Source organism: Cryptotermes secundus, unplaced genomic scaffold, assembly GCF_002891405.2.
Source record: "Cryptotermes secundus unplaced genomic scaffold, Csec_1.0 scaffold1304, whole genome shotgun sequence".
Taxonomy (NCBI): domain Eukaryota; kingdom Metazoa; phylum Arthropoda; class Insecta; order Blattodea; family Kalotermitidae; genus Cryptotermes; species Cryptotermes secundus.
Genome location: NW_019723929.1, coordinates 212762 through 228005, shown reverse-complemented (window position 1 = coordinate 228005; position 15244 = coordinate 212762). Strand labels below are relative to the sequence as shown.

The 15244-nt window shown below is 48.3% G+C and overlaps 1 protein-coding gene across 2 annotated transcripts in view; it reads right to left on the bottom strand.

The window, feature by feature from the left end:
• The window catches only part of LOC111862207 (myosin light chain kinase, smooth muscle), a 277919-nt gene that overhangs the window by 85545 nt on the left and 177130 nt on the right, over nucleotides 1-15244 (bottom strand). For both annotated transcript variants that reach the window (XM_023847414.2, XM_023847415.2), the window contains one exon: nucleotides 6141-6309. In XM_023847414.2, coding sequence (XP_023703182.1) covers nucleotides 6141-6309 — 169 coding nt within the window. The remainder of the gene's footprint in view (nucleotides 1-6140; nucleotides 6310-15244) is intronic.

Here is a 15244-nt window from a genome sequence, read left to right as displayed (position 1 = left end):
CAATTCTTGCAGTGCAGACCAGTCGCCGAACAGCGTAAACTTTCGGAACTCGTGCTATTTCGCAACCTTACTGAAATATTTTCCTTCGCCGCTGTTCCTATTAGACATACTCAGTTTCTATTCTACAGATGTATGTAACCTCCGTAGCAATAAAAAGCTCACAATGCATGGAACTGATCAATCGTGGGGTGTAATTTTAGATCACACTGTGTGCATGTTATTTTCCGTCTGTCCTCACTCGTCACAAGGCTAGTTCCTTAGTGCGCTTCGTTCCGCCTAAAATACAAAACATCCAACCACTCAGCCTGCATAGTTTTCCTATAAGGAGTCAAGAGGCTGACACAGAGGAAAATGTTGCGTCATAAGCGTGAGATCATTATACCGGAAGAAACACAACTTCCATACACGGACTGGCTTCGTACAACATGAAGAAAGAAGTTGCAGGATTTAATACCAAGAACAAGTCATCAAGGTCAACAGAGAGCCGACATCAAGTTACTGCAACAGTTCGATATACAACAAGCAATTAGTACGGCTGAAATTGTGATTAAGAGTAAATTAACCGAATAGGTTATGATATTTAAATACCTACGAAATATAGTTTCTAGTTATGGAAGTATGAATTTGGAAAATGATATAAATAATATTAATCAAATAAATAAATATATCAGTCAGAGTTTCTGGCTACAGATCCAGAGGTCCGGGTTCGATTCCCGGCGCTACCAGATTTTCTGAGGAGCAGTGGGTCTGGAACGGGATCCTCTCAGCCTCGTGAGGATAACTGAGGAAATATTTCAAGGAAATAGCGGCTCCGGTCTAGAAAACCGAAATTAATGGCCGTGGGGATTCGTTGCTCTGATCACGCGACACCCTCTATCCGCTAAAGTTGGCAAATAGAAGAAATATCGGAAGAAACAAGTCGAAGGATGTTCAACTGAGACTTTTATAAAATAACAGCAACATTTGCCTCCATGTGTCGATGTGAAATGCGAATTCTGAATTTGAATGACGAAAGACGTTTGTAGGCAGAGCAGATGGCAGTCCTCGGATCAGCTGAGGAATGTATTTCAAGAGAAGCTATGCAGAAGAAAGTGACCTTAAACTAAGATTTAAGTGCTCTAAACTGCGGTGGTGATGTATCCTGCACCACAGCTATGACTCGGTCGCCACAGATATGTCTGAACAGACAAAAGGAAATTCTTTCATAAACAATAAACCTCCAGAGGCAGTGCTACAGCGGCAATAGGCAACTGCTGTCAAGAGTTTGTAACAGACAGTGATTAAAAGTGGAGTGTGGAAATTTTAATAACAAAAAACTCCATAATTTATACGGGATTTTAATTACGACAGCGGTGGTTATGAAGAATGGCATCTTCTTGGACACAACGCCGTGAGTTTCAACGGACTACGTGGCGTTATATCCCGGATTTACAATTTCATTAGAATTCCATTGTGGCGATACAAACATTATACAACGTACTCAAATTTATTTCGAGATCTTTTGCTTCAAGGAAGAAACTACACTGAAGTTCGGAGAAGATTTATGGGTCCTAATCCTTTGATGTATCATGAAAATAGTAATGATGATAGTTTAGGCCTAAGTTTTCAACCGTACATTCTGATGAACTACCATGAAGAAAAGTAACTATGTTGACGTAAAGCACTTGACTCAATAAACAGCCCCGTAAAAGAAGGTATACGATATAGTTTTTATGAAGTATTGTTAAAATGTTGCCTAATTTATTTTCAACGACAGAAAACGGGCAAATGCAACCATGCCGTAAGAGGGACTTGAATCCAAGATCCCGGTATTTTCTCGATCTAAACCATGTATGCCTGATTAAACACTAGGGCCAGCGATTTCGCCCAATTAATTAAGTGTAGTAATAATTATGTAAAAACCGCATAATGAGCAGCTTCATAACTTGCGCTCTCCTCCAAGTATAATTAGAATGATCACTTCAAGGAGGATGAGATGAGCAGGGCATGTAGCAAGAATGGAGGAGAAGAGGAATCCATATAGGATATTGGTGATAAAGCCAGAAGGAAAGAGACCACTGGGAAGACCAAGACGTATATGGGTGGATCTTAGAGAGATAGGATGGGATGGTATTCATTGGATTGATCTCGCTCAGGATAGGGACCCGTGGAGGGCTCTTGTGAACCCGGTAATGAACCTTCTGGTTCCATAAAATTTTGGGAATTTCTTGAGTACCTGTACAACTCGCGGTTTCTCAAGAAGGGCTCAGCTTCATGACTGAATAAGTGAGTGAATAATTACGTAAAATAATCTGTGTAAGACGTCATTTATATGACGTGAGTTAATCGCATACGTCAATCACACAAACACTCATAAACGCGCTAAATTGGGAGTGAATACAGTATCAGTATGAATATATGGAGCTGCCTCCATATATGTTTTATTAATCATCAAAGATTATGGGCGGATTATTTTAGCTACCAAGGTCTTTATACTTGCAGAATGAAACAGACACGGCACTCCGCACGCCAAACATGCACTGTTACTTAGCAACCCTTCTCTGGAAACGACCTCTCTTGTATCAAATACAGGCAGACCCATACTTAACGATGGGCAGCGATGAGTGTTAGTCACAACCAAGTACTATTAGCATACAGAATGATTTTCTAAGTATAGTCATGATAACTTTATACTGATATCGCATTTTCCAAATGTAGGCTTGCTTATTTAACACTTCCATTTGGAAAGGCAATTGGAGGCACGATATAATTCACACTTACTTACAATCATTGGCTCATTTAGAAGTATAAATAAGCAAATGATGCTTCTTAGGTTCTGGTATTGTGCGCCATGGCACCGCGTATTTGTATAAGTGGTTTACTGAAGACGGAGGCTGCTCCGAGACGTTGATAACTACGAGTACATACGAGTCAACACGATTGGAAACCCCAGAAGACAACAATTTAAATTTTCAAATCCGTAAATATCGGATATCTGTAGTTGTTTGTTTAGTTCATGAAATGGGTAATGGCATTAAATTACACCGCCGGTCACGGTAGCCGAGCGGTCTACGGCATGTACGCTCTTCACTCGCTCGGAAGCCGGGATTGTGGATTCTAATCCCACATATGGCATGGATATTTGTTATGTGTATACGTTTATTCTGTGTTTGTGTGATCCTATGTTTAGGTAGAGGCCTCGCGACGAGCTGATCACTCGTGCAAGGAGTCCTACCCTCTGTAAAATGACTATGAAACTGAAAATCAGAGGATAGGGCCCAAGGGGGCTGTAGAGGCAGTGAAGAAAAACAATCCCCCCTTACGCTATTTGCGACTATTCGTTTCGGAGAACCTCAAAATCACGACTTCCGAGGAGCCAAAGGTAAAAAAATTACAACGATTATAAGGTATAATGGTGGAACTAACATCCTGCGGAATTTCGGATCTGTTTCTATCAGAAGATACGAAGCTCTCATTAAATGCCACACACACCGAGAATATTCTGAGGGCAGTATCGAGACATTTGTAGGGTCCACTGCCCACTGGTCCAAGTATCAGTCAGAAGTGAACTGATGGGAATTAATGACTGCACGGTGCACACGAGGTCAACATCGGCTTCATGCAGAAGAGGAACTGGCCATGGTGTGCGAAAGCCAATTTGGGGCCAATCGCAGCCGAGTGCTTATGCTATGTACTTGCCACCCAGTAACCACGGATCAGGTACTGATTACAAAGAATATAGTGCCAGGTAGGGGAAGGAATCTGCGAGTATGCGTCAAAGGTTTTCAAGTTGTACGATGCGGGCTGTAGCGGATTACAGAAGATTACAAACGAAGACAGGTCCTCTTCAGAGGAAACTAAATATTTATTCAGTATATACAGTAATAGGGGAACAATGGGAAAAAAAGTGATGTGATTGGAGTGAATATTAAAAACGTGCATTCCACTATAAAACAAAGGGATGTATCTCCGCGGGCGACCATGTGTGGTATATTATTACTGTCCAACACTGTTTCGCCGCTTGGCAACCGTTCACGGTTTAGTACATAAAGCAAAACTGTTGCTTACCTCGGCAGCCGCATATGGTTAATGCATAAAACTATCACGCCAGTAAACAGTTGAAACGTTTCTTGCAGTGCACTAACTTATATGGGCCAGCTAGGAGTTTCAAATGCCCTCTCATTATTGCGACGTATCGACTTACTGCTAGACAACTGTGTTCTCTGTGGACCACGGTACAACGCGTTGCTAGGTAACACAACAGTACTCGACAAGACAGTGTTTTCTATAGGATAAGACCCGAGGCTATATAACGAGAGTCTGTTTGTAGCTAGGGAGATTAGATTAGAGAACTGGAATTGGGAGTTCAGAAGCTGCAGGAGTACAAAACAGTAGTCGGAAGAGAACTGGGTCGAGTCTTCGGATTTGGCAGCTGCAGAAAATGGTAAGAAAGGAACTAGACTGTGCCAAGAACACGTCATGTGTGAGATGAAGTGACACTGAGACTGATAAATCCGTTGCCAGGATACGACTAATGAAGACTGAGAATCGTAGTGCGTGTGCAACAGTGAACTGGAAGTGTGTGGAACAGCGACAGCACGTAGTCGCGAACTGTGTGAACGCAATGTGTCACTAAATCCAATCATGCAATCCAGACCCCGTTAGTATTGGTGACGGAACGCCGGACACGTGGCATTCTTTATACGTCATAGGCACTATATACATTCACATTTCAAAGTTTATATGCAATGTCATTATTTCAATAGAGTTTACTTGAAAAACATGGGCGAAGAACATTAATTTTCGCTCCATGAGACTCACATATATATATATATATTTAATTATTCTGAAATATGAATGTATATAATATATATATATATATATCAAAACACCTCGAAAAGATGATGATAGAAGAGNCCTCTTCTGTCCCCAAGGTCATCCAGCATCTTCTTACGTCTTCTTCTTCGTCTTCTGGTCACTTCTATCCGCCCCTCTATCTTTCCTTCAATAACTTCTTTTAGAAGGCAGTTACCGCGTAAGATATGACCCATCCAATTAGCTTTCCGTTTTCTTATTTCGTGTAGGATATTCCTCTGCTCACTGACTCTAAATAACACTTCTTCATTTCTCACATAACCGGTCCAACTGATCTTTTCCATCCTTCTCCAACACCACATTTCGAAGCTTTCCAGGTGTTTCTGATCTACTGCCCTAAGTGTCCAAGTTTCAGGCCCATACAAAGCAATGCTCCAAATGTAGCATTATGAGCAAAAATATAATATCAACACGTCTACGATTCTCAGTGGCTACAGAGCTATGGATATGGAAAATTAAGATGTTTCGAATACGACAAACATGTTTATTGTTACGAGAAATGGCACAAAATTGCACATGCAAGGCCACCTTGCGTTCATGAACAAGATTTTTCATTTGCACCCTACACGCGAAAGTCAAGGAGGCTGAGGTCCGATGATCGTGGTGTCCAACTCTGAGGACCCCTCCCCATGCCCGCTTCAGCCGACCAGGCATATTCTGATTCAGGTACTGCGTCGCGTGCCGCTGAAGGCGGCCATTTTGAACACTTGTCACTGCAGTGAAGGTACAAGGTATGCAAAATCATATACAGCCATTAAATGTCACTTATTGTTACAATACGGGGGGCACGCGGTAGCGTTGTTGCTTGAGGCACTATGCTATAAGCCGGAAGGTCGCGGGTTGAAGTCCCGATGAGGTCATTGGATTTTTTTTTCAGTTGATCTAATCCTTCCTGCCGCACTATGGTCGACTCAGCATCTAACAGAAATGAGTACCAGGAATTAATTAAATAATTTTCCTGGGGAGTAAAGCGCGGCCGGCGCGTAAGGCTGACAACCTTACCGCCATCTTTGAGCCGATTGTCTAGATAATGTGGGAGCCTCAGCGTCTCACAACCCTATGGGCCTTCACGGCCTGGTACAGGGATAGCTTTACTTTACTTATTGTTATAATAGACGTGTTTGATGTGTTCACGTTTCTCCAGGAACACCGCTCAGCAACCGTTGGGAATCAAACTCGTGTTAATATAACATTCTTCATGCAGAACGGCCTCCTAAAGTTATGGTATGTAGCCGTGAAACATCCTGTAGAGTACGTAAACTGAACGAACAAGCAGCAACACTTACCCTTGGCGTAGATCTGGAGGGATATCACGGCTTTGGCCTCTCCATGGCAGTTGCGGGCGATGACAGAGTAGGCGCCGGTGAAGTCGAGCTTTGCGCGCGGGATCTCCAGTCGGTACTGCGGTCCGTCACCCACCCGGCGGAAATGCGGGGAGTCCCGATAATAGTCGGGCTGGAAAAACAACGTACATTACTGCAGACACTTCATGGATTCAAGATGTTCACGTACATCTTTACCTACCAAAGCCTCTCTATTCTGTGTCTGACTCGGTAAGTAAAGGTAAAATATGTCTTTAATCAATTAAGGATGTCGGAGAGTGGAGGTATGGCTCCAGGATTCCTGACCTCGGCACTAGATACAGCCGAGTGGTGAGCTTCACGACTCAGCCACTTCACCCCCTGGAAAATAGCCCCGTATCCTTCAGGTAGGAGATTGGGTGTGCCCCACAGCCGGTCTGGACGTGGCTCTGCCGAGAGTAGGACCCCGACCGTCCAGCTCGCGGCTCATTTCGGCAAGCTCCTTACCCGAATTTAGCCATCACACGACATACTCTGGGGCTGAAAACCATCGCAGTTAGCGGAATTTGTTAATATTCATCAACGCCTAAGTTGACTGTTCCTTCACTGAATACAACAAGATACGTAACAGCATATTTGGACAGACNCCATACCCTGCCGGTACTGGTGCTCGCTATCAGCCCCTTTCAGCCAGCAAGGCTGGCAGTGGTACCCGATAACTTCCCCATCTACCGGAGGCATTGGAAACTACTTGGGCGGGATATTTCGCCTAATTTTTCTCAGAGGTCTCCTAGAGAAATGAGGATCTTTTACGTGCCGTAAATCTACGACACGGGACCCACGGCTTAAAGTCCCTCCCGGAGGGCTTGTTCCCTGAATTTTTCCGCCCTTAAAAATTCCACGACCTCCGTCGCGTACCTTGGGAACGTTACCCCTAGACTACGGAGGCCGCTATCTGTTTGTGTAACGGTAACTCCTTTATCTTTCTTTATCAGGGATAACTACTCTTAAAAGAAGGATGTACATAGATTCAGGACGTTTGGCAACAGCGTGCTAAGGAGAATATGTAAAGCTAACGGGCAAGAATAACAGGACGGTGAAAAAAAAATGCATGATGAGGTACTTCATAATTTGTACACTTCATTTTATACAGACTAATTAGAATGATGCCGGTCACGGTAGCCGAGCGGTCAGAGGCATGTACTGTTTTCGCTCCCTCCGAAGCTGGGATCGTGGGTTCGAATCCCATACAAGGTATGGATGTTTGGTGTGTGTATCCGTTTAGTCTGTGTCTGTGTTGTCCTCTGTTTAGGTAGAGGCCTTGCGACAAGCTGATCACCCGTCCAAGGAGTCCTACTGTCTGTAAAGTGATCATGAAACTGAAGATCAGCCCCGTGCCCCAAAAGTAGAGGCGAGAGGAAAAAATAAATTAATTAGTATGATAAAATGAGGGGCAAAGCAAAGCAGAAGGGGTAANGATGACGCTGCTTCCGACATCAGTTTTTGGTGTCTCTCTTCGTCTGATGCCTACCCTTTGACCTGTCCAGCAAGGGAGGCCCTGCCAGTAGCTACGCTACCGCTGGTATAGCTCTCAGGGTCCTTGGCATACTCAAACCCCCTCACCCCCCTCCTTACCCCCTCCTTGGGGTAAGGAGATATAAGAGAGTAAAAGTACGATGTTGCTCACAAAACAAGAATAAAAAGACCAATTTGGAGACTAGGGTGTAGATAGAATTATAGATTGCATGTAATCCTTGAATTTACCAAATGAAAAAAACGAACACACCTGGCATGACAGCATTTTACCCTGTAACGCTGATACCTATGTATCAAAGTATACGGCGTCACATCCCAGAAAGCAGTAACCTACATAATAATATTAAAATTAAGCTTTAAGATATGGCGTTGGGCTGTAAGGACTGATTCGTTTGACTCGGATAAGGGACCGCTGACTGGATCCTGCGAAGGCAACGGTGAACAGTCCGCTTCCATTGAAAGCGGGAAACATGTTTCCTATCTGAGCGACTATCAGCTTCTCACTCCATCGTTCTCAAGAAGGATTCTGCTCAATGGCGTGAGCCCTCCCGTGAATGAAGTTCTTAACAATTCATGAAGCAGGTGAGGCAGGCTCTTCCGAGAAAGAGCAGCGACCTAAATTCAAACTCGATAATTGAGAACTGTGACAAGGTTCGAGCTTTTGACATGCTGAAAAACAAGAAAAGGAAAAACAAATGCAACTGGGATGTCCTCAGACCTGAATGAGATCTAGTTCCACGACTTTACAAGCAAGCCACCTGCCTGTAACGGGGTTCCGCTTAACACGTTAAGTCTAATTCAATTAGCAGCACAACTACTGTCAGCTTCGTCAGGAATGCGTGAGGTAGAACCGCGAATGCTATGGGCGTACGCCTATGTCTTGCCCCAATCCAATACAATGCCAATGTACCAGAGAGTCCAGAGTAGGTAAACACATTCTGCACAGCAAAGAGCAAGTTGCATGAGCTGTGACAATTAGACGGACTAATTATGCAAGAAATAATCGCGGGTGGCTGTGATCAGTATCACAGTATTGGTCTTCTGGCTTTACGCACGCATGTCATCCTCTGTGTTATGTCTGGATACGTTACTGGGAGTAAGCCCTTCAGACTTGTCGTCATATTGCTCTGAATGACCTGAAGGTAGACCCTGAGAATGAGAATTTAGTTTCGGGCACACGAAAAGTGACAAGAGGCCCTATCAAGCACGCCTGAAAAGTCTTTCGCTTCTGGTCAGAAGTCGCACTGCGGAGTATCCTGCATTGTAAGGCGGTTTTTCGTATTGCAAAATTCATTTTCCGGGAAAAAATTCTTATTCGTTGACGAATGAAGCTTCCGCAAACGTTCATAAAACGGCAGGTTGAATGTCTGCTTGACTGTCATAGACGAGCATAGAAGAGCATATCAGAAAAGTAGCTTCTGTCATTTTATCTTCACGTTTTCTTTTTAGATCTCGGAGGCTCTTGATATTGTCATTAGCGGCTTTGACCGTTACGGACACAAATTAAGCTCACTCTTCTATTCCTCCCTGCACATTCTGTTACCCTCTCAATTGAAAAGTCTCTCGAAATCCGTCGAACACGTGACACGACCTCTCACCGTACCTTTAATTTTATGGATAAAGGTCATTTAAGATACGTACATCTAGTGCAAGAGATCGGTTAGTGTGCATTTTGCCAGGACCAACCCACTGACCGTTCTATCCTCCCCAGCAGTTGGCTACAGAAACCACATACGAGTTGGTGCTTAACCAGACAGCTGCAAATACAGTTACCGGATACAACTGTCACACCCTTACTATTCAGCGTCCATATGCGAAGCGCCTCGCATGTACTCGAGGTGCATACAGGGCTACGAAGTGGGTGCCATTGCTGGCAGTGGAAACGGTAGATGTGACGAGATACCGAGAATAATTCAATTCAATTATTTATTCATTTTCCTGATTACTCAACAGCTGAAAGGCCAATTTTAAAGTAAGCACAGGAAAAGTAAGAAAGAAAACGCACATACATACAAACGACTAAACAAGGCAACCTGTACTTCTTGTTGTTGTTGCTGCTGCTGATGATTTTTCGTTGCATCAACTTCTCGACAGTCATTAATCATCCTATCATCCGGCTCTGCGTAGTTTCGATACTGATGGAGCCGCCAAGTAACCAATCTAAAGGAAATAAGGAAAGTAGGCTAACAAGAGGTTCTGGGAACATTTCATCGTTTATTTTCCTTTGATATGACACCGACCGCATCCAACAATTCTTCTATGCAGCGGGAACGTGTTTATCTTGCAAAAGATACAGTGGACACAGAAGAAACAGAGGAAGGGAAAGTGATGGGAGGTGGTGAGAGCCGCTACGTTTGAGGGGTCCGCAATAAACTTTTTTTTTCTCCGGTTTTGAAGGTCCCTAGGTAGTGCCCGTTCGTCCCTCTGACACACGTATGTTTGAGAGAGGGTGAGACTCAAGAAAGCGAATAGGTATGCAGCCTGAAAGAAAGAAGCTGAGCTGGAGTTTTATTGCGTAGGGGATATGTACAGACAGACCCACAGTCTCTTCTTCGATGCCACACGGGCCACTCAGAAAACGACACGTCAAACAATTCTTCGTGTCGTGTATACATTGCCACGGAAGCGTGAATCTGGGGCAGGTGCCACGATATACATACGAAGTTTCATAAAGACTAATTCAGACATTCTAAATCTGATGGGGGCACATACAGACAGGATGCAGATCGCATGCCTACATTTATTTTTTCAGTATTTTAGTATTTCAGTATTTTTCAGTATTTTATTATTTGAGTATGCCAAGGACCCTGAGAGCTATACCAGCGGTAGCGTAGCTACTGGCAGGGCCTCCCTTGCTGGACAGGTCAAAGGGTAGGCATCAGACGAAGAGAGACACCAAAAACCAAAAACTGATGCCGGAAGCAGCGTCATCAGCAGCGACTTGAAGCACAGAGCAAATGATGCTCGAGATGGTTCAAGTTCGTATAGCAACAGGCGTGACCAGAGTGGTTTGAACGGCTGCTGTACTGCGATGTGGAAAGCAAATGGAAAAACTACCACATTAACACTTTTCCTGGATAGTTTCTTTCCAAAAACAGAGATACCATGTATGCGAGATGTTTGCTCTGGATACAAAACAAACCGGAGGGGCGTATAGAAGTGACCAGAAGACGAGGAAGAAGACGTAAGAAGATGCTCGATGACCTTGGGGACAGAAGAGGATAGTCTCATCTGAAGGAGAAAGCTCTAGATCGCATTAAGTGGAGGAACTCTTGGAAGAGACTGTGGACCTGTCGTCTGACAGATTACTGATGAATGAATGAAAGCAAGTAAGCTAAAAAATTAACCTTGGAAAGGAAATGGATGAATGCATGGTAAATCATTATCAGTTTGCTGAATACCGAACGCAATGAAATCCGCCTGATCGACAAATCCAGTTTCGAGAAAAGTGACACCTCGCTTTTGGGACCACCAAGTGCGCGTTCCGTTATGTTCCTCAGTGCAGCTCTTATTGAACGATTCTGTCTCTGAAAGTCACTGGAAATTCATCAAAATCGTTAGAAACATTTTCGAGAAAATTCCCATTTTGTGTTTCAGGGCCTATTTCATGGGTCCCGATCTTTGGAGCTGAACTGTTCAGTTTCACCGAGCACCGACCGAGTGTGGATAAACTTTTGAATTCTAAACATGAATAAAATCCGTCCATCCGTTCAGGTGCTAACGAAGTGTACACACATAAACAGGTAAAGTTGTCCTTGTGTTTAACTAATTAAGCACTACATCATGAAGGCGTATGGGAGAGTGGCTATATAGATCCACATTCTCTTGACTCCGGCACTAGCTGGAGATAATTAGTTAGCTTCACGCCCCGCCCGCTTTCCCCTCCTATCCCATTGGATAGAAGGCTGAGTGGGCCCCAGAGCCGGTCTGGACGACATGGAGAAGAGAAAATTCTTGACCCTACTTGAACTCCGAACCCTCGGTTGTCCAGATAGTAGCCAGTCGCTATACCGACTGCGCTATCCCGGCTCCTCACGTCCCGCCCGTAGCCAGTCGCTATACTCGCTGCGCTATCCCGGCTCCTCACGTCCAGCCCGTAGCCAGTCGCTATACTGACTGCGCTATCCCGGCTCCTCCCGTCCCGCCCGTAGCCAGTCGCTATACTCGCTGCGCTATCCCGGCTCCTCACGTCCAGCCCGTAGCCAGTCGCTATACTGACTGCGCTATCCCGGCTCCTCCCGTCCCGCCCGTAGCCAGTCGCTATACTCGCTGCGCTATCCCGGCTCCTCACGTCCAGCCCGTAGCCAGTCGCTATACTGACTGCGCTATCCCGGCTCCTCCCGTCCCGCCCGTAGCCAGTCGCTATACTCGCTGCGCTATCCCGGCTCCTCACGTCCAGCCCGTAGCCAGTCGCTATACTGACTGCGCTATCCCGGCTCCTCCCGTCCCGCCCGTAGCCAGTCGCTATACCGACTGCGCTATAGCGGCTCCTCACGTCCCGCCCGTAGCCAGTCGCTATACTCGCTGCGCTATCCCGGCTCCTGACGTCCAGCCTGTAGCCAGTCACCATACCGACTGCGCTATCCCGGCTCCTCACGTCCAGCCCGTAGCCAGTCGCTATACTGACTGCGCTATCCCGGCTCCTCACGTCCAGCCCGTAGCCAGTCGCTATACTGACTGCGCTATCCCGGCTCCTCACGTCCAGCCCGTAGCCAGTCGCTATACTGACTGCGCTATCCCGGCTCCTCACGTCCAGCCCGTAGCCAGTCGCTATACTGACTGCGCTATCCCGGCTCCTCACGTCCAGCCCGTAGCCAGTCGCTATACTGACTGCGCTATCCCGGCTCCTCACGTCCAGCCCGTAGCCAGTCGCTATACTGACTGCGCTATCCCGGCTCCTCACGTCCAGCCCGTAGCCAGTCGCTATACTGACTGCGCTATCCCGGCTCCTCACGTCCAGCCCGTAGCCAGTCGCTATACTGACTGCGCTATCCCGGCTCCTCACGTCCAGCCCGTAGCCAGTCGCTATACTGACTGCGCTATCCCGGCTCCTCACGTCCAGCCCGTAGCCAGTCGCTATACTGACTGCGCTATCCCGGCTCCTCACGTCCAGCCCGTAGCCAGTCGCTATACTGACTGCGCTATCCCGGCTCCTCACGTCCAGCCCGTAGCCAGTCGCTATACTGACTGCGCTATCCCGGCTCCTCACGTCCAGCCCGTAGCCAGTCGCTATACTGACTGCGCTATCCCGGCTCCTCACGTCCAGCCCGTAGCCAGTCGCTATACTGACTGCGCTATCCCGGCTCCTCACGTCCAGCCCGTAGCCAGTCGCTATACTGACTGCGCTATCCCGGCTCCTCACGTCCAGCCCGTAGCCAGTCGCTATACTGACTGCGCTATCCCGGCTCCTCACGTCCAGCCCGTAGCCAGTCGCTATACTGACTGCGCTATCCCGGCTCCTCACGTCCAGCCCGTAGCCAGTCGCTATACTGACTGCGCTATCCCGGCTCCTCACGTCCAGCCCGTAGCCAGTCGCTATACTGACTGCGCTATCCCGGCTCCTCACGTCCAGCCCGTAGCCAGTCGCTATACTGACTGCGCTATCCCGGCTCCTCACGTCCAGCCCGTAGCCAGTCGCTATACTGACTGCGCTATCCCGGCTCCTCACGTCCAGCCCGTAGCCAGTCGCTATACTGACTGCGCTATCCCGGCTCCTCACGTCCAGCCCGTAGCCAGTCGCTATACTGACTGCGCTATCCCGGCTCCTCACGTCCAGCCCGTAGCCAGTCGCTATACTGACTGCGCTATCCCGGCTCCTCACGTCCAGCCCGTAGCCAGTCGCTATACCGACTGCGCTATCCCGGCTCCTCACGTCCAGCCCGTAGCCAGTCGCTATACTGACTGCGCTATCCCGGCTCCTCACGTCCAGCCCGTAGCCAGTCGCTATACTGACTGCGCTATCCCGGCTCCTCACGTCCAGCCCGTAGCCAGTCGCTATACTGACTGCGCTATCCCGGCTCCTCACGTCCAGCCCGTAGCCAGTCGCTATACTGACTGCGCTATCCCGGCTCCTCACGTCCAGCCCGTAGCCAGTCGCTATACTGACTGCGCTATCCCGGCTCCTCACGTCCAGCCCGTAGCCAGTCGCTATACTGACTGCGCTATCCCGGCTCCTCACGTCCAGCCCGTAGCCAGTCGCTATACTGACTGCGCTATCCCGGCTCCTCACGTCCAGCCCGTAGCCAGTCGCTATACTGACTGCGCTATCCCGGCTCCTCACGTCCAGCCCGTAGCCAGTCGCTATACTGACTGCGCTATCCCGGCTCCTCACGTCCAGCCCGTAGCCAGTCGCTATACTGACTGCGCTATCCCGGCTCCTCACGTCCAGCCCGTAGCCAGTCGCTATACTGACTGCGCTATCCCGGCTCCTCACGTCCAGCCCGTAGCCAGTCGCTATACTGACTGCGCTATCCCGGCTCCTCACGTCCAGCCCGTAGCCAGTCGCTATACTGACTGCGCTATCCCGGCTCCTCACGTCCAGCCCGTAGCCAGTCGCTATACTGACTGCGCTATCCCGGCTCCTCACGTCCAGCCCGTAGCCAGTCGCTATACTGACTGCGCTATCCCGGCTCCTCACGTCCAGCCCGTAGCCAGTCGCTATACTGACTGCGCTATCCCGGCTCCTCACGTCCAGCCCGTAGCCAGTCGCTATACTGACTGCGCTATCCCGGCTCCTCACGTCCAGCCCGTAGCCAGTCGCTATACTGACTGCGCTATCCCGGCTCCTCACGTCCAGCCCGTAGCCAGTCGCTATACTGACTGCGCTATCCCGGCTCCTCACGTCCAGCCCGTAGCCAGTCGCTATACTGACTGCGCTATCCCGGCTCCTCACGTCCAGCCCGTAGCCAGTCGCTATACTGACTGCGCTATCCCGGCTCCTCACGTCCAGCCCGTAGCCAGTCGCTATACTGACTGCGCTATCCCGGCTCCTCACGTCCAGCCCGTAGCCAGTCGCTATACTGACTGCGCTATCCCGGCTCCTCACGTCCAGCCCGTAGCCAGTCGCTATACTGACTGCGCTATCCCGGCTCCTCACGTCCAGCCCGTAGCCAGTCGCTATACTGACTGCGCTATCCCGGCTCCTCACGTCCAGCCCGTAGCCAGTCGCTATACTGACTGCGCTATCCCGGCTCCTCACGTCCAGCCCGTAGCCAGTCGCTATACTGACTGCGCTATCCCGGCTCCTCACGTCCAGCCCGTAGCCAGTCGCTATACTGACTGCGCTATCCCGGCTCCTCACGTCCAGCCCGTAGCCAGTCGCTATACTGACTGCGCTATCCCGGCTCCTCACGTCCAGCCCGTAGCCAGTCGCTATACCGACTGCGCTATCCCGGCAGCATACATTCCTTTCCTTTCCTGTGGCGCCACAGCCCCAATTTGGGCCTAGGCCTACCTCCATGAAACTCTCCGTTTCACTTCGGTTTACTAGATCTTAGACATACGGTAGGATTCCCTGGGCGAGTGATCAGCTGGTCGCAAGGCCCTGTAGACAA